Raw genomic sequence first — 20,556 nt, 5'->3', positions numbered from 1 at the left:
ATTTGTTTCCCTTACATTACTGATATGTTCTCTCCATTTTAACATAGCTTTTTGTTTGGAAATAAGTCAGTATCATTATCTAATGCAAAAGTTGCACTGGTAGGAATACTTAAACAGTGTTACTCCATTGGAGATCTATATATATATCTCCAGGTAAAACACCTGTCCTATTATTAACAACATTTCTATTATCAAAGATTCATATTTATGCAATTCAATGAATGTAAGTAGATATATTCCATAAAAAGAAACTCCTCTTACCCATGACATTATGGATGCTGATATGGAAGGAGAAATTAATCTTTTGATCAGACAGAAGATTTTAATGTTGAAATGTAATGCAGGTTGGGGTTTTTTTTTAACATCAGGGAAACTAGCAAACTGTGAACAGCCTTTTATCGCTCTCTCTCAAAACGAACAGCTCTAGATCCTAACCCTCAGTACGAGGCTATATGAGATGGAGCTCAGATAGGTTTAGTCCCCTCTTTTTTCAGAAGAATGGAACCCAATTATAAAATTCATTTCTGCATAAGTCTGCTAAATTAACTTCTCTATTACAGGGGGACAAATTAATGCAGCGATCTTACATTACCACCACCTATATTATTTTGGGCTACTATTCCAAATGAAGACACTGTTCAGTTAGAGATTGTTCCTGCCCAGTGCTGAACACTTCCTGACAGGGGCCAAGACCTAGATCCACAAAGATACTTAGGCATCTATTCCCCTAACTGGGGAAAGATGGGAGGACAAATGTCTATCTTGCCTGCAGGGCAGAGGCCTCCTACGCCTTTTAGGAGAGTGCTCTAACCATTGAGCTATACAATATTTTCATGTGGGGCTCCCTCACTCTCCCCTGGTGAAATTCCACGTTGAATATATAATTAGCAACTGATTGGAACAGGGGACTGGACCATGGTTCTCCCACTTTCCAGGTGGGTGCCCTAACCTCCAGGGTACAGTCATTTAATTTAATAGCAGCAAGATCTTCATTGCCTTCTCCTTTAATCTGCATTGCCGCTGCCAACTAGCGCATTTGTCCGTTCTGTCACTGCACTGCATTCATATTTATCTTAGTCCTTTTTCATGTCTGTGTAAAAAAACCCCAAATTACAAAAAGTATTTTTTTCATATGAAACAGAAACTGACCCATTCTCTTTTGGCATCCATGTCTCTCCAGTATAGCTATACATCTTTAGAAAACATATCAAGCTCCATTTGTTGTACCGCAGCAAGGGATAATATTTACATGCTAATGGAAAAACAGGTACTTCTCAGGAATGTCATCCACAGAGTTAAAAGTCCTCTCAAGTAGCAGGATTGCTGTTTCTTACCTATTCAGTGTAGCAAGTAACATGTCAGTTTATGCCATGACACTGATGGCTATCTGCAGGGAGCCAATTTTACCCCATGGGCAAACACAAGAGCATGGATGATTACTGGGGGACCAATGTGTTAATCTATACCTTTCTTACACAACTCACAGAGTATACACATTGGAACTTGTAAGCACTGACTGAAATAAACTGATTCTCTAAACTCAAAAAACAAGCAAAGGAAATATATAGATTCCTGTTTCTGGTCCTTGTTTACATGAACAGTACCTATGTTGTGCAGAAACAGAACATTAAATTCTTGACAGGACCTACAGAAAAGACTATTTAATGAGACCTATGCTGCAACAAGTCATAAAGAGACATCTCTGGAGCAATGAGATAGAAAGGAAGAAGGGTCTGTATTTTTTGAAAGATGGGAAGGACTCCCTTACTTCATTATTGCCAGGAGAGCTAGACTAGTATTTATCAATGGGAAACGCTGCTTCCCTTCTATCGTTTTTCTTTTTAAATGAAATGAAAAATAATTCTAATAAGGACAATGAAGTTCTTTTCTCCACCCGTTGCCCATTCCTTAGCAGCTGAAAACATGGCTGTGACCTACGTTCTGCAGAACTACTATTGCATTCGGCAGCCTTCCAGTGCAACAGAGCGGTGGTGACACAGCAGTTTCAGATAATTTAGTGAAACCAACAATTATTTAACTTAACTATGAAAATTAATAATACAGTCAAGCCAGTAGCCCTTCTTATTTACTAGGGTATGCAATCCCTATATTTTTAATTGTCCATGTGCTGTAGAATCTTGAGCTGAAAATGCATAACTATCATAGAGGGCTAGGGTTTTGCAGTTGGCTAGGAGAAAATGGAAGCTTCTGGCCCCTGGAGTTTGGGTTTGTGGGATAAGCACATTAGTTTGATATTAAAATAAGCAGCAGTAAAAGAGTTAACAGTCTTGAAACTGAAATGTACATAGTTAGATTTCAGCATTAATACCCCCATTGATATGAAAAGGGAAAGTTCATTTCTGAATGCAAATTTTTGCAGGATGTCTGTGGACTCAGGCAGGCACAATGAATTTATTTACACTCATATTTCCCTTGCAACTAGAACCTTTTTTTAAAAAAAACAAAAAACTTAGAACCTAGAGTCTAATTTTGCAGCAGTGATGGATTCCATAACAAATTCCACGGCCACTGAATCATGAAACATACAAAGCCGTATTCTTCTGTTAAAAAGTTGCAGAACAGCTAAGCTTCACTGTACTCTTCCTTTCCCAGTATATAAGTTATTCAAACACAGTCAGTAGAAAGTAAATATTAACTGGTCATTTCAGTATGGCCATTCTTTATCTGTCCTTGCCAGGTTGCACCATGTGCTAGTGAAATCCAATGGGCCAAATTCTCCGCTTGCATAATTCAGTATGTCTAGCCTACTCATTTGGGACGCAAAGCTGCTAGCTGTAATTCTGTCTACCTCTCTTGCTTTGGATTTTGAAAATTAGATTAGATAGTTCTAAGGGATGAGCCTAAGCTGGCAGGGAGATGGACTGAATAATTAAATAATTTCTATTTGTAACACTGAGAATTGTGGCAGCTGAATGCAACCAATTGGGTCTTAGGCCCTGTTACATTACATCACTATGCTCATGCAGAGCCAGGGAATGGGGGGCTTTGGGCCTCTCTATCCTGATGCTGCCAAGGGCCAATTCACTGAAAGTTCAGTCTGGTGTATGACAATCAAATCACATTCCTTCTGCTTTTGATCACCACCAATAATACAGGTAACTGAATTGTAGTTGTTAGGATTGCTGATGAGGAGTACAAGGCAAAAGAGAATGCACCTTTGCTTTTTCATGCCTAGATGGGACTCTGCAGCACAGACAGTAGTAAATATTGGGCAGAAAGTTGGTGCCACTTTTGTGGTCAGTATTCTGAATATCATTCTGCTTTAACCATGGCAGCATTTAGTAGATCTGGCTAGAGTTCGCAATGGAAAGGAACTTAATTAAAGAATCCCAATTAATACAAATTTCTGAAAGTGGAGGAACGAGAGCTTGCAAGTTCTCAGTTATTGCAAGCTTCAAGTCCTGTCCATTGCTACCCCTTCTAGAGAGTAGAGCTCAGAAGCAAGTGGTGTCTCTTTGGGTATGTCTAGACTAGGATAGGGATATGTGTTTGTTAAACATGTTAAGCCACTATGTTTTAAATCTCTAGCATAGGGAGGGCAAGTTGCATTTTAACACTTGTTTGAAGTGAACCCTAAGGGAGGAGCTTGCCTTTTACTCTAGTAGACATATCCTTAGATACCACACACTTCCTCTTCTGTAATGATTCCAGCATCACAGACTAGCCTCCTGAAAATCCCAGGCCGACAGCTGAACCCAAAATTCTGCCATAGCATCAAGCAGCCTGTCTACATTTGCCAGAGCCAGCACATTGCTTGCATACTTGCCAAATCCTACTATTTCACCTCTTCCGCCGAGTTACCTATAAGATTTTGTACATTCCTGTATTTTGTCAGTGTAATAGGTGTCTCTGGTTTAAAAATTAACACATGACAATGAGGGAGAAGGGAAAATATTTTGCTCATCACCAGATAGTGAGAATTACAATATCCCCCGAACAGCAGCTGCTGGGTGTCCTTGCACCTCAGAATGATAACCGTACTGATCTGAATTAGAGTATCTCTAATTCATGTGGCAGAAGCAGAAAGCATGTGACCAAAGAACACTGTAAATACAGCTTTTATTGGCTGGAATTTAGGATGCCTGCATAACTCACAAGTGGCTCTGGAGTTATTCCTTACAAAGGGGAAATAAAGTATATTAAACCACCACATTGATGTCATTCCAGGGATAGGAGGAACCTGCAGAGCAGCTAGGGATAGGAGTATTTTATTAAAATAAATGGCTCCTGTGCAACCCTGCCGCTCTGAGGCCAGTGTAAGGGTTTTGGCAGGGATATGATTACGTCCTGGTGATTCCAGGCTACTGTAATGGCCCAACTGAAGAGGCAAACAGGGTCTGGCCCTAAGTCTTCTGAGTCGATTGGGAACAGCTTTTCTCCTAAAAAACCTTTTCGAAGGAAGAAAGTCTCTGAAGTGACGCAGAAATAATTCTGCAGTCCCACGGCAACTCCAGCCTAGACAGCTGGAGTTCTGGCTTTGCCTTACAGATGGAAAACTATTGTTAATTGTTCCTCTTCTCTTTGTTTTCACCTCTGGTAGGCATGTAAAGCTTCCCATTCTCTGTATTCCTAAGGCTGCTATGAAATGCTACAGTGATGTTACTATCGGAATGATATAGCAGAAAAAGCCCTGGATTTCAACTGTGAAATAGTCCTCATTTTAAGCATCGCCATGGGTTACAAGCCATTTTAATTATGACGATTAAGCACAGTGGTTGACCTGCTCTTCATCCTGAGTGTACTGGTTCAGCAATATATTACTGTAATAGGTCCATTCAGGGGCAAATGGCTTACCTTTAGATTCACAAAGATTGTGGTTTGCTGAGCTCTTCACAATAATGCAGACAGCACTGATGACACTGTAAACAGCACCAGTGGGATTTCAGTCTGCCAAATGCACTTTCAGTCACTGGTCTACTGAGTGTGTAATTAAACCTTCTTTTGCGAGGGCCTTTGAGATTAGCGTATCTTCATAAGCCAAGGCAAAAGAGGGTACCTGGGATCCCCTAGAATAACAGTAGGGACAGTTACTCCATTTATGACAATGTCATTTGGTGGGAATAATGTCCTGGACAGTCCACGAAGGTAGACTCTCGATTGGCGGAAAACCCTGAGGTCATAAACTTTTCCAGTGCAGCCCATGTTTGCATCCATTAATCAGCCTCTGTGGTCCACAAAAGCCTGCGTAACAATGGAGTTTATGCAGGCTTTTGGCCTTTTGCTGTTCGTGTTTTCATGCTCCTTGAAGAGGGCAAACTATGGGCACAAGTCCCATTGGGCAGTTACTTCAGGGATATTGCTTATAGCTGCCTCTTTGGTGTAAACCACAAGCCTGACTGCTTCAAAAAGCTGCTCCATCACTTTGCCAACACCAACTGATTTTCCAACACCAAACTGGTTAGCAATAGACCTGTAGCAGTCTGGGGTAACCAGCTTCCAGATGGTTATAGCAACCTGCTTCTGGACAGGCACGACTGCCCTCACGCACGTGTCCTGACCCTGGAGTGTCGAGGTAAGCTGCTCAAAAAACTCCAGAAAAGTAGCTTTTTTCATGAGAAAGTTCTGGAGCCACTGCTGGGCATGCCAGGTCTGCATCATGATGTGATCCCACCAGTCTGTGCTTGTGGCCCTGCTACATAAGTGCCGATCTACAACGGCTAAATTGACAGTCGCGAAACAGCATCAGCCAGTGTAAGTTTGCCATGTCTGCATCATGGTTCTCCTCCTTCTCCATCAGGTGCCTTTGGTGGATCAGAAAATGCCACTGAAATGTCCACCGGCGCCTCATGGATGCTCTGCCTGTTTTGTGAAACAGGAGTAAATAGCCAAGCAGGACGAGTACTTCAAATAGTCACTCCTCCATGTTCCTGGCTCCAGTTGCCTGGAGCATGCTGACCCAAAAGATAGCTTGGCAGGCTGTATTGGCAGGCTGTGACTACTTCCTGTAAAGTGCAGCAAGATGGACAATCAAGTGTTCCCATAGTGCTCCACAAACATGGGTCCTGAGTGGCTACAGTTGGGGAGGGTGCTAGGAACTATGGTCTGCGTAGTGCAGTTTAGATGCCCGAGTGTGAATGTGAGACCCAGGTCCAGATATTCGAAACCTAGGTTTAAATATTCAGGGTGGACGCTGAAGCCCAGACTTACAAGCACTGAGTCTGTGGGCTCGAGTCCCACTGATCCCGGGCTTACGTTGCAGTGTAGACATATCCAGTGTGGCCCTCACAGTAGATCACAGCAGCTGTTAGAGCTGTTCTAATTTATGACAGCCTCCCCACTACTGCAAGAACTTCAGGGATGTTGAGCAGACCAGCCATTCTCCCTCCCACCCTTAGTAAGTCCCTACGCTAGGAGTTGAGAATGTAATGAGGGCAGAGAAGGGCTGCATATGCAAGTTCTGCACTATCCCTGTAATAGGGGAATTCCTCTGGGGACCACTCAGTCCCCTTTATGGTCCTGTATAGCAGTAGAACAATACATAGGGGACACAGAAGGGGCTAGCGTCTGGCCCTTAGATTCTATTTTCAGCTCTGCTACTCTATAGCTTGAGTAAGTCACTTACTTTCTCCATGCTTCAGTGTTCTCCTTAATTGTAAATAATTCTCTATCTCCCAGACTAATGGGAGGCTACATTAATTAATATGCCTAAAACAAACTGAAGTATTCAGTTGTAAGGTGCTACAGAAATGTCAAGTATTATTTATATATATTTTGGGGAAAAAGGGGAGGAGCTGTGTAGCTTTCACCGCCCATTAGGCTCAGCAATTCCTTTGTTTTTCCACAGTGTAGGACTGGGAGAAGGGCAGGGATTCTTTTCACCTTTTGTTACATGTCAGTTGTAAGCTCAGTGTAGATTCAGTTCATCACTTCAGGACCATGATGACCAGTAACAGCTCTCAGAGGGAGACAATGCTGCCTTGCAGAGTTATTGACTGTGCCTCATTGTGAATTAATTTCTTGGCTTTTGCTATTCATTGTCTTTTGTAGTGATCTGAAAAACATTCTGGTCTCCTAACTCCACCATGTGCCTCAGGATAGGATTAATCTCAAAGTTATTATCAGTAAGAGGTTTTTCTGCATAGCTTGCACTTGCTTTTCTGCCCCTGTATGCCATAGACTTCTTTCGAACTATAGGTCCAGATCTCCCTACACTCACACTATGTTTCATGTACAGTATTCATGTGTAGTTTAAGAGCTACTATGCCAAAGCAATTATGGGAAGAATTAGAGAAAATTACAGCCTTGCATTGCTTAATATCCATGTAGCTGAATGGGACTGCAACTAAGGCCTTTAATTAGGAAGTGCTAATAAGTGACTTGTTAGCAGGAAAGATGAGCAGCACAAAACTACAAAGCCTTTTGCAGAGCTAGAATGAGCTGTAATGCACTTTCAGTACATGTAAAATACCACATCAAGGGCCTCCTTGTGCTACATGTTGTTTTTTTAACCACAGGTAAGGTCCACTTGTACCTCATCTACTGCTATATTCTCCACAGTGAGGAACAGGTGGAGTGCTGAAAAAACATCATACCTACATGATCTCAGAACACAGTAAGATTTAGTCTGATCAAGGCTTAAGTTCCCTCTAAGCTGCGCGGCCATGTGGCAGCCTATTAAGCGCCACGCAGGAGCTCAGGACTGCGGCAGGGAGAGGCACCCCTTCCCCCAACCCAGCCCCTGCCACGCGGAGAAGCACCCCTTCCCCAAACCATCCCCTGCCGGGGGGAGAGGCACCCCTTTCCCCGGCCCCAACCCAGCCCAGCCCAATTCCAGTCCTGCCACAGCTGGGGGAGAAGCGCCTGTCCCGTGGCTCCAGCCCCAGAGCTGCTGCAGGGAGAGCAAGCTGGGGGAGGGGAATCCTCTCTCCCCACTGTAGCCCTGGGGCAGCCTACACCCCATACCTCTCACCTCTAGCCCCACCCCACAGCCCACACCCCCAGCCAGAGCCCTCACCCCAACCCTCTGCCCAAGCCCCTCATCCTCAGCCCCACCCTGAGTCCTCACCCCCCACACCCTAGCCCTCTGCCCCAGCCCTGAACGCCCTCCCACACAATAGGATACAGTAAGTCCTGAAAGAAGAAACAAAATAGAAAGACATTTTCCACTGAGCAATCTAATGCTCTAGCATTTTTAAACAGAAGATGGATATTTGACTTGCTGCTTTCAACAACAATAGTCAACGCTTCCCCATCAATATATTTACACATAGAAATTCCCTCATGTGGCGAACACTACTTCCCTCTTTCCCTGCTGTCTTTGTTTCTTTAACTGGCCGCTGGGAGAAAAAAAAAGTATAATACCAAGGGCAGGATGAACTAGGTTTGATCTTTTAATTGGTACTTGCTGAATGAAACTCCACTGCATGAAGTTATTAATATTCAAAACAGTTCATCAAAGTGACAGGTAAGCCTTGAAAGTCAGAGCTCAGGAGTAAGTTTTCAAGATTCCCCACTCGAAGCAGCTTTTCTGTGTGGTACTACTACATTCCCCATTTGTGCTGCTCCTCCAGAATGCCAACATACAGGGGGGAGAGGGGAAATCTGGAAGAGGGAAATTCTCCCCCGGCTTTAGTAACTAACAGCACAGCTTTATCTAATGTGTCAGACTTTTACAGACAAGTATGGTACATACCTGACACTTCTAATCAAATACGGATCCTAACAGACAGTTTTGAAAATAAGGTTCTCTTATCAGTTGATCCCAGATAAACACCTAAAAATGTTGGCTGCTCCTGATATTCACCTCCTCATGTGAATCGTGTCTGCTGTGATATGTCAGACTTAATTCTTTAAAAATTCACTCTGAAAAATAATTGCCCTTTTATCTGCATGTAATTTGATGGCTGTCACTTTTGTTCAGTTTGTTATGACTCCTAATGCTTCACTTTGTAACATTAAATATTTGTTTTACTAGATCTGGTTATGTCAGTGAAGACATGTGGTCTCTTCCCCCGCCCCTTTTTAGTTTTGTTTGAAAGATTTTACAAGTCTAATGATTGTATTTGTCCATGTGTACCAAACAGAATATTCACAGTTTTTAGAGAGGGACACCGAAGAGACTAAAATATCACTGTCACTTCTTCAGAGGTTTCTTAACATAATGTTAACACACCTCATGGAGGAATGACAGTAGAAGTATGCAGTAGTGCTCCATACCACACCATATGCCATACAGAATCTAGGGCAAGAGGGGTGAAGCAAAGCTAGCCCACACCTCATGGCCAACTAGTAGCATAACTGTTCATATTAATGAGGCAGTTTCATCATCTTCAAAGTACAATAAGTCTTCAGGTAACAAATGAATATGCCTCTAAACCCAAAGGGCAATAAATGTTGGTGTTATTTCTGATGACTGATCCTTTCACATTTAGAGAGAAGGTGGATGAGGTACTGGAATATCTTTTACTGAGCCAACTTCTGTTGGTGAGAGAGACACGTTTTTGAGCTACACAGAGCTCTTCCTTTCCCAGACCGGAGGAAGAGCTCTCTGTAGCTTGAAATCTTGTCTCTCATCAACAGAAGTTGGTCCAGTAAAAGATATTACCTCACTCACCCACCTTGTCTCTCTAATATTATGGGACTGACACAGCTACAACCACCTTTCATGTTTAGGAACTTGAACCAAAATAGAAACTAGGGCAGCTCAAGCCATAGCTTGGGTCAGCTAAGCCCTACTCTCTAAGAGTATGTCTACATAGCAACTAGATACCATGGCTGCCCAGTCAACTTCAGCTTGCGAGGCTCAGGCTTTGGGGCTGATTGATTGCTGTGTAGACTTCTGGGCTCAGGCTGGAGCCCAGGTTCTAGGACACTGCAAGATAGGAGGGTGCCAGAGCTCAGGCTTGAGCCCAGAAGTCTACACAAGAATCAAACAGTCCTGCAGCCCAAGCTCCAGAAGCCCGAGTCGGCTGGCACAGACCAGCCACAAGTGTCTAGTTGCTCCATAGGCATACCCTAAAAGGAAGTCCAGCCAAGCAGCCTCTGAACAACAAACCCTAAAGAGGTACTGCAGCCCAGTACATGCTGTAAATTTCCTCCTTTTATTAATTTTTACACTGAATCCATTTCATTGGGTTAATCTTCTAGGAAAATAACCTGCCAGAATCAGTCAGTTCATCCCATTTTGTGCCCTGCAAAAATAAAAGCCTTTTCCTGAGTGGCAGAGCAACGATTCAGTCAGTAAATGCAGTGAGAGTTTGGAGTTAGATACAAAGTCAAGTGATGAACACTTTCTTAATGATGTGTAATGATACTGAAACGAATGCTTGGTTAAAGGGGCTGGAATGACAGCTCTTGGTATGAAGGTCTCCATTTTTGCAGAGCAGAGGGAACTGCCACACTGATCACATCAATAATCCCTTCATTCTGTCCCCAACAGATGATACTAAAGGATTCAGAAGATAATATAAAGCCTCCCTGACAGCCAATTAAATAATAACCTCCCTATCTGAGAAGTTTCTTCTTAACTCTAGGCTGTCACAGTTGGTTTGTATCCTGAAGCATAAGGATCGGGGTCAGATTAAGTCCCCTTGTAGTAATACACCATACCAGCCCTTCTCTGGTAGCTTCTGAAGATTTTAAACTGTTATTTAATTTAAAAAAGTAGGTTTCTAACCCTTATGGCTGCAAAGATGTTCTGAACGGAGGCAGCACTGAGTCTGCAGACAGACACAACTGCTCTATGCCCTATGGTCCCGCTGTTGCTATAAATAGACTATACAGTTTTTGTGTGGAACCTTGCACCATCATTATAATAAATATATAAATCAAAGCCTGGAAAGTTCTGCTTTTCTATGGAAACTTGAATTCCTGACTTATTTATGTAAAAGGCTTTTATCACTGTCAGCAAGCGGGCAGCACTTATTTGCTCATGACATTTTCTTCTAAAAATCTGACTAGCTGGCATCCTGTGCTCAATGCTGGACTCTTGATTACTGTACTACTGGAAGATGAGTTGTAAAATTGGAAATATAAACCTGTTAGCAACATTTCAGAAAAAGCATCAAATGAAACACTCCATTTACTTATTTGTAACAGAATGTCTTAAACATCAGGCAAAAGTAAAGTGGCTAGGTCTCAGAGATCTTCTTTATAAGATGTTATCCCATGCAGTTGGGGACTTGGTCACAAAGTATAATCCACCTTATAAAAAGATAACTCTGATTTATTAGACTTATCACCTGTTCTACAAAACAATACAAAAACAAAAAAAAATCCACTAATATAATCAAACAATTTCCAATCTCCTTATAGGTTAACAGCTAGACATCCTGTTTACATTACTGTTTTATGTGTTAAAGGACACTGGTTCGGCAAGGCACTTACACATGCTTAATTTTAAGCATATGATTAATTTCACTGACTTAAAGTTAAGCACATGCCTAAGTGCTTTGCTGAATCAGGACCATATTCTAAAGACTCTTAAAAAAACATGGTTCTGATTCTCCTTTCATAGCTATTTACCATTAGAACAATTTCCTTGAGTCCATTGCCTTCCTCCTTTCCCCTCACTCCCTCCCTTTGTCTGTTTGCATCTGCTGGCTGGCCTCTCTCATTAAATTGCCAAGGGTTAAGCTTGTATCTATGCGTGGTAATGCACCTCCTCCATCTCACTGGACTTAGCACTTCCCCCTCTGGTGGTAGAGAGGCCTGGAGTAAATCAGCCCCCTTCTAGACAGTGTTTCTCTTTCCCCTCTGTGTTTACTTATCAGTATTTTCAAGGTAGGCCTTGGTGCAGGCCTAAGAAGAAAGGAAACAAATTTACAAACACAAAAACAAAGGGGGATACCTTTCCCTACCCCCTCACTGAGCAGGGGGTGTCCTGCTGTTGACCCCGGGCTATTAGTCCTTCCTCTAAACAGGCATTCAATTTTAGTTGTTTTCCTCCATGAGGAGAGGGGGCAGCCTCTCATCCTGGAGAAGCCTATTTCCCTACTGCCACTAGCCTTGCAGCAGCTTGTTTCTCCTCCCTCCCACCAGAGGAGGGGTTTTAAAAGGTCTCAGGCAGTCCTTAATTGGACTCAGGTGTCCCTAATTTACCTAAGGCAAACCCTTCTCAACTTGTAGGAAAAAAGGCCTTTACAATTCTAGGGCTAACACACCCTTTGAGGAGCAGTGGGTGCTGTCTGGGATTCTCTGCTTAGTGTCCCCTTCAGGTTCCCTACTTTTGACCCTTTGACCTTCACACCTGTCCTTGTTTTCTCTTTTGTTGTCTCTCATACTTATTTGAGTCCCAGGCTCAGTAGCTCCTCCCCTTAGGCTGGGGGAGGAGCCTTTAGCCTTATTGGGATCCAGGAAGTGGGCAGGCAAGGCACAAGCCTGCCCACTTCCCAGAACCCAACAGGACCACCCTCTTGCAGCCATCCAGCATGACTTTGTCACCACACATACTAGTATGATCCTATTCTTTCTCCTTTCATTTTCTCCAGTCCAACATTTGTTGTATGACAAGCAAAAATGTACAAATGCAATTGAATTTTGTCATTCACAATAAGTATAAGTTGGATGCATAGTATTTATCCCATCTGTGGATCAGAATGTACACAAGGCAAGTAGCAATGTTAAATGATCATTCAAAGTAACACCAAACAATGATACTGTTTCACACAGATCTGTCCTTTTGCCATCACAGGTTTGACTCCTCTCACCTACACCAAAATGACACCAGTTTAACTACACTTTTTTTGAACCATGTAAACTTAATCTATGCAAGTATCACCGGATAATAAGCAATGCGTTTTTTACTAACACTAAAGAATGTTTCCAATTCCATTTTAACTCAGAATCCAGTGAAACTGGAAAAGGATGGAACCTGACACTATAAAATTAAAAGAAGCCAAATATTTTATCTCAGAAACATTCCTTGTGTTCCTGAGATTTCTTTCAGATTAAAAGAATGCCAAGACCCCAGAGAAAGCAAGACCTGTCAAGTGATGAAGCTTTAGCTTGATGCACTTCTGCAAATCACTCTAGGGTTTAACCATGCATTATATAGGCAGCTGCTTCACTCAACTCCATGAATCAAAGGCAGTTTTACATCTCTCCCACCTTCTGCATTTGTATGGATTAGCTAATCACAAAAGACCCTTCCAGGTGTTTGAAAAATAAATACCAAACCAACAAAGTGAGGAATGAAAAGCTAAGAGTTCTTGTGTCCTTTGATTTATGTTTCACGTGTTCCACGACTATGCTGCTGTCAGCGGTAATTCTTTGCAGCAGCAGGAGGGACTCAAATATTCTTAGGGTGCATCACCAATTAACTTTAACTGGAAACATAAATAGGTCCATATTCTACACTGAGAAAAGTGGTAGACTCACTCCTTCATTGAACCTATAAAGATTTCACCCCCATTGCTGAGTACCCCATCTCATCCAGACAGTGGAGCCCCAGGTTAACACTAGAAACTTTTGCTGGTATAGCAATGTTGGTCAGGGTCTGATTTTGTTATGATGTTTATATACCAGCAAATGCCCTACCACAGATGAAGTTAAACTGGTATAAAAGTGATTTTGCTGGTATAATTTTTTTGCTCAGATCTGGTCTACACTTTAAAGTTTTGCCAGCATAGCTATGTCGGTTCAGAGTATGAAAAAAACATACATCCAGCCAACATAGCTATGGCAGCAAAGGCCCTAATGTCAGAAAAATCCTTTTGCTGCTACAGCTTATTTTGTTCAGGGAACTTGTTTGCTGGTATAAGCTGCATTTCCACTAGGATTGTTTGCCATTATAGCTATATGCAAACTCTTTCTACTATAGATTAGTCATAAATCTGAAATGTAATGACATTTGGACAGGAAGACACATTATAATTTTTTAAAGGAGTCTGGGCAACAGCTGCTGCAGGGTAAAATGTAACCCTTTCAGTTTGGTATGATCTGTATTTATATATATTTTAGGTTTACACTGAAACAAAGTCCAAGCTTTCAACCCATTCCCTGGTGGATGTTTGCCCAGATCACAAAATAACATATTATACTTTACATGTTTTCAGTGCTGTACAAACACTTAACTATTAACTGTTTGTGGTACATTCACACCCTGAGGCCCTGAACAGTATGGGGTTCCCATTTTGCTAGGCACTGTGCAAAACACAGGAAGACACAAATCCCTGCCCTGAAGAGTTTATAATCTAGTTTGAAACAAAATGCAACACGAGTGTAACAAGCAATGGGGGAAAGAGGGTAGCTGGGAGGGCAGAGGAGGGTGTCACGATTGCTGCACTAGCTGCACCTCTGTCCCCTCTTCTAGCCTCTCTGAGTGCCTCTCTTCAGATGTTGGGTCTCATGCATGCCTTTACTTTCTCTGGGTAAAAAACACTTTCTCCCAGTGTTAGACCGGTTCTCAGCCAATGGTACCCAATGCATCAACCATGATTATTCTGCATCATCTCCAGCATCTGTTTCTACATACCCCTATCCTTTTCCAGGCTCTTCCTTGTCAATTCTCTGTTCTACTTTTTCATTAAGGAGACCTTCCCTCCATCGGTCTTCTTATGCCTCTTCTGGGCTGCAGACATGAGGTCTCCAAGCTTGGAGATAAGATGTTTTTCACCTTACTTCCACTTTGTATAGAACCCTTGTACCAATCCAGGGTTTGTTGTGGACTAGGAAGGTTATGGGGGGTGAGAGAAGCAGGGGGTTGGTTAGTAATGGCATGTGCACCTGTGCAAGCCAGTGGTGGGCTGGGGCCCTGGGGAGAGTAGGTGGATAAGGTCGGCAGGGGAGGCAGGGGTCAGGTTCATAATTGCACATGCATCTCTGAAGACCATCTGTACTTTGGAGGAGATTACCCCTGAGGCATGTTGCTAAAAGGCAGAGAAAGGTCTTGTTCAAAAAGCCAATGGGCAGACCAGCAAGATATGCAGTGTTGCTATTCAACCAGAATGGTCCCCCCAGATCAGTCTGTAGGAGCGGAAGGACTACCCTGTTTATGCACATGGCCCCAAGAAGGCTACACTGCCTTGCAACGTTTGTGCCAAAATGCAGCAACATCTTTACCTTAATTTTTTTTATGACATCTGTAGTTCAGCACAAAGTGCACTGCAAAATAAACAGATTTCTGAAGGGATTGTTGTGAACCCAAGAGGTTAACAATGCTGAGGCCAGGTCAACACTGAAAAGTGAGATTGACCCAGCTATGTGGCTAAAGGGTGTGAAAAATCCACACCACTGAGTGATGCAGTTAAGTCGCCCTAACCCCCAGCGTAGACTGCTCTAGGCCTGTGGAAGAATTCTTCCATCGATCTAACTAAGTCGATGAGAGAATCCCTCACATTGCTGTAGTGACCATCCATATTGAAATCCATATTGAAACAGTTGTGCTGCTGTAGTGTTTCAAGTGTAGACGAGCCCTGAGAGTTTGACTGAAAATAGCCACAAACACTTTATAATCACGATGCATTTTGAAATGTCTCACTTCAGGAAATATATTTCCCAAATGCTAAGGTAGCCAACAGCTTGGGGAATTGCTCAAACTGTGAAGCAAAATATTTGTATTGCCTTTTCTCTCTCTGTACCTGCTGTTTCAATAAACATGCCTGCATTACAATGTATTTGATTTGTAACCCCTATGGTGCTGCCAGATTGAGTGAGGATGGGACGGGGGTAGAGGGGAGTGAGGAGCGTTGGTCGTCCAGGGGGGAGACAGAGAGAGAAAGAATGCTAAGCAGCACAGAAAGTGGGGTTTGGGGGGTGACAGTTTGGCTGATGCCTATGGTATTTGATATTTCAGAGAAATAACATCTGTGGAGATTAAATTCTCTGCAGTGGGAACCATTTTGAGCATGTGGCAGGGTGGGCATGGAGAAATAAAAGCCAAGCAAGCTCAGAAAGGCTCCCAGCTCACATCTGTCCAAGTCGACAGTGACCTTGGGGTCCCCAGAACAAAAGTTGTTTCTATTCCCCTATGCAGTTGTACTGCAGCACAGCATGTCATACTGGCAGAAGAGGTCTTCTCCCCAGCATTCTCATGCTGGGTGTTTGCCTGGGTTCTGGGAGCCACCCACAACATTCTCTCCTCCTCAGGCTCTTGCATAGGGAAGACATCCTGACTCTCTCGGTAATCTCCTCCATCCTGGAATCCTGATGGGGCTCAGGGGCCATGGCCTCTTGGGTGCCATTGGTGTTCTCTAGGAAATATTTGGGTTTGGTATCAGCCTCCTTGGCCATAATCCAGTCCAGCTCACGATAGTAGGGGCAGGAACTCGTGGTGTTGCCAATGGTCTTGTTGCTGTCCTGGTTTTTTTAATACTTCTGCTAGAGCTCCTTTCCTTTGCTGCACCACTGCAACTTGTCCCAGGAATGACTCCTCTCTGTCAGCAGCTTTGATATACCCTGTTATATCTTGGCATACTAGTGGGTGTTTTTAAGGCAGGTTTGGACTGTCTCCTCTTCCCAGATCTCAAGGGGATTCATGATCTCTGCATGGCTCCATGCAGAAACCTGAGACTTGGTTGTTATAATGCAGAGAAGGATATCTAACTCCAGGAGTGTGTACTCACAAATGCGGGATACCTAGCTACATGCCCAGCATTTAAATAGGGAGATAATATCCAGTCAATAGGGCCCCAGAGCAACAGAAGGCATAAAGGTAAACAGACAGGTCAATCCAGCTGCGAGACAACGGGGTGTGGGATAGCAGTCAGAGGACTGCCAGAAATGAAAAAGTTAATCTGAAATACAAACACATCCACACAAAGCTTTTTTCTAGACTAACTCAGCTCAAAATGGATTTAGTCTGTTTTCATAGCATACTATCCAATTCACAGACAGTCACCAGATAATTAAAAAAAATACCTTCCCCTGTACGCAAACCCTTAGTTTTCTGGTGTGCCAGCTAACTTAAAACACAGTGAAAAAAACCAGAACTATTAGTTAAAGTATCAGAGGTTTCCAACCTTATTTTAAATTGTGTTTTCAGACAACAGGGTTCTCTTTTTTGTATTTTAATCTTGTACTGCCAAAAACATTACTCAAACCATATACCATTTTCTTTAAAAAAATAGACTTCTGCTATTTCTTCTTGTATTTTTGCAGCAGAGTAAGTGAATATAAGAAAGCTCACATAAAAAATGAATTTCTGATGTGAGAAGTGTGGAAAATAACTCTGAAGGGATTCAGAACTTGGCACCATTATCACACTCTGAATCTGAATCAAACAAGCAACAAGGAAAAAAAACCTCTGCAATGATCTTTTTCCTTTCTATAATTACGAGGAAGAGGAGGAGGAAGAAGTTATTCTCTTGCCTTCCTTTCTTATAAGCAATTTCAGACATTGTCTCCCGTTCAAAACATGCTTCTCTTTATTTGTGTATCAGGGCAAGCTTTTAATTGGCTTACTATCTGGCCAGCAGCCTAAATACTCTAACTGGGCCAATTATAGGTGCCTCATAGTTTACAATTGATCCTTCCTTCACAGAGAGGTTTTGTCTATTGTGATCAAATGAAAAAGGTATTATCTGTTACCCAGTCTCTCTTGCTCTGTGCTACCTTACCAGAGAGACCAAAAAGGATTTTATTGGGTCAAAGCTAAAATCCAATGAAAATAAACCATGTGCAAAACATGGGGGGATACAAAGCATAAATTGTAATTTTCGCTATCCATCTTAGTTGCCTTGCATGGAGCACATGTACTAACAGAAACCTACTGATTAATTCTGTTACAGACAGGATCAGTGAAATGGCAGGTTTTTAGCATCCCTTGCACTTAATGTAAGGTACCCTAGGCTGCCTACTTGTGAAGTTTTCAAGGCAGAAAAAGCTGATTGCCTGAAAACAACTGTACTTACTGGCTCCCTGGCCGGTTCAGATGTTCATCTCGTATAGTGAGTTATCACAGGATGCTAGGGCTTGCCAGAAAGAAAGAAAAGCTTTAAGAAATGGCACATCATGTGATTAGATGCACTGCTGAGAGGTCAGTAAACTGAGTTGCTCCCTGTTCCTCTTCCCAGAGACTCAACATCCTTATTAGACCCATAGGGTACCCCTGATTTTCAGCCCACTGAGTACTGTTCTTCCAGCAGAGATGATAGGACAATTGGAGCTTCTTAATGCTTCTCCTTATTTGGCTGCAGAGATTGTAATTGGAGAACATTTAGCACAACTGAGCACAAAAAGGCATTGAAGCTGGGAGAATGTGCATATGTGAAAATGAAGTCTGGCATGTTTAAAGGGCACAGATTAATTTAGCAGCATATGACTGGGGTAATTTACTTCAGCAGAAGATCCTTGAAGTTATAGCTCTCGGATAGGTGAAGTGTGGAGTGCAGGACTACTTGTGAGGGCTACAAGAGTTTTTAATCAGCTACAAATGTCACCTAGTTAATTTGACCTGAAGAAGAACTCTCTGTAAGCTTGAAAGCTTGTCTCTCTCACCAGCAGAAATTGGTCCAATAGAAGATATTACCTCACCCACCTTGTCTACTTGGTTAATTAATTTCTTTATTTCTCCATCATGGCTCAGTATTTATTACCATATAAGTTTAATGTGCCATGATGAGTAAGAGAGACTGTATATAACAGAATCTGCTCTTACATAATGTCCTTTAATGCAGAGCATCACCAGACACTTTGTAGAGGGAATCCAGTCGTTCTCTGGAGGGCTCACAGAGCCATTGGTTCCCCATTTTATTCTACCTTATAGACCTCAAGTTATAGCAACTTTCACTCCAGCAGACGGGGCTGGCAGTGGCTTGCTCCAGAATTCATCAAAGTTGCTCCTTGTCAAAAGGGGCAGTGAGGGAGAAAATCCTATCTCCCCATTTCAGGGCTGACAGAAAATAGGGAAATCTTCAGAACGCTGTTACAAAAGCAAAAAGGGAGGAAAGACATTAAGATGAAGTTTTTCAAAGCTGCCTAGGGGATTTGGATACCAATTAGGAATTGGCTATCCTCGTCCCTTAAGTGGCTTTGAAAATCTAAACCTAAATATCTCAGTGGAGCCACTTGTGGAAGGAGGTGAGAACTGCAGGTGAAACAAAGAAGGATTTGGCAAAAAAAGAAAAGGTTGTTAAGTGAAAAGAGAAATGTTCTAGGCTGAATTATGTATGTACAAGAGTTATGCGAGGACTGCCATGAAATAATATTTCCCAGCAGGATAGCCAGTTTGAGGAAAAAAATTACTCTGCCATTTGATGGCACTGTAAATCAGACTGTGAAAGCTGTTGTAAGGTGATTTATTTTAATAAGTTTAACAGCTTGTTCAACCACCCTTACGTTAACACTTAAAAAAACAGGATGTTTCTTAAGCAACTTGAACGTCGGTAGTTTCCATTGCCTTCTACACCCTCCTTTTCCCTGTAGCTGGAGAAGGGGTCCCAATGGTTTTTTCTGTTGCAGCATGGGATCATGCAGTAGGGAAAATGTTGAGAACCACTGCTTCAAAGAACACAAAAACAGTAGGTCAAATTTTGGCCTCCTGCGGACTCTTTAATGCTGAAAGCCTTTAGACTGAGAAGTGCTGGTACACACAACGAATATGAAACAGAAAAGTATTAAACTGGTAACTCTAAGTTATGCCATTCCAGTCAGTTGAATTGTCCAACTTTAAAAAGAGTTGCTGTGAGTTGCAGTGATACTTTTGTCATTTATCACAAAGTCTTCTGCCAGTAAACCAGATCTTTGTTGTTAAGCGTTCATCTGCTTCTGTTGCTTATGCATAGAGTCAGTGACCTTAACTAGCTCAAACATAATATAGGCCGGGACAGCTTCTCCATTTCTAATTTCAAGAGATGCATGTGCTTTTATGTGTCTGTATTTGGCCTATAATCCTCTGTATGTGGCATGACATTTGGTTGCTTTGGAGATGATTATGATGAAACAAAATGAGACCTGTGACTCGATGACAGACAAACTGCTGGAATAGGTAGCAGATAATTATTTAAGAAACAAAATCCTGTTCTGATTCAAACTCCCTTAATAGAAAACATGAGGAAAACTACTACAAAACAAAATTCTGTCCTTGAGATGTCATCTGGGCTATTGTTATCTAACGTTAAGGCACTTGATTTTCACACTCTCTCCTGTTAGGTTACCTGTAATCTCATTCTCTTCAAGGTTGATGGTTTCAAGAGCCTTCAAGGTAGTTAACTGCTCAGGAAAGTGTCGAAACTTGTTCCTGGACAGGTTGATCACCTTCAGATGTAACAGGGTTCTCATCTCTTCAGGCAGGCGATGCAGATAATTCCCTTCCAGGTTGAGTTCTACAGTTTGGGTGGGAATGGGGGCAGGGGAGAGACAAAGTGACATCATGAAAACAAAAAAACCCACAACCCCAAATCCTACATTGCTGCCTCTGCTGCGATTCCTTAGTGACAAGGGAGAAGGAAAAACAAGATTTTTGTATGAGAAACAACCACATCCATCCTTTATTAGCCTGTTATATACGTGGCCTAATCCATGGTAGGAGTAAATGCTTTTGGGCTAAATTGTGGCTTTTAGCCAACCAAAGCCTTACATTGAGAGGGGTACAGAGCTGCACTGCCCCAGGGTAAGCACAAGGGAGCATTATGGCTCAAAGAGGTAGGTTGCATCACT

The 20,556-nt window shown here is 42.4% G+C and overlaps 1 protein-coding gene across 4 annotated transcripts in view; it reads right to left on the bottom strand.

The window, feature by feature from the left end:
• The window catches only part of LRRC20 (leucine rich repeat containing 20), a 152,233-nt gene that overhangs the window by 19,797 nt on the left and 111,880 nt on the right, over window positions 1-20,556 (bottom strand). For all 4 annotated transcript variants that reach the window (XM_073353591.2, XM_073353592.2, XM_073353596.2 and 1 more), the window contains one exon: window positions 20,055-20,222. In XM_073353591.2, coding sequence (XP_073209692.2) covers window positions 20,055-20,222 — 168 coding nt within the window. The remainder of the gene's footprint in view (window positions 1-20,054; window positions 20,223-20,556) is intronic.

This window comes from Lepidochelys kempii, chromosome 7 (genome assembly GCF_965140285.1).
Source record: "Lepidochelys kempii isolate rLepKem1 chromosome 7, rLepKem1.hap1, whole genome shotgun sequence".
NCBI classification, from domain to species: Eukaryota; Metazoa; Chordata; order Testudines; family Cheloniidae; genus Lepidochelys; species Lepidochelys kempii.
The sequence above is the reverse complement of the archived record's forward strand: the minus strand, read 5'-3'. Positions and strand labels throughout refer to the sequence as shown.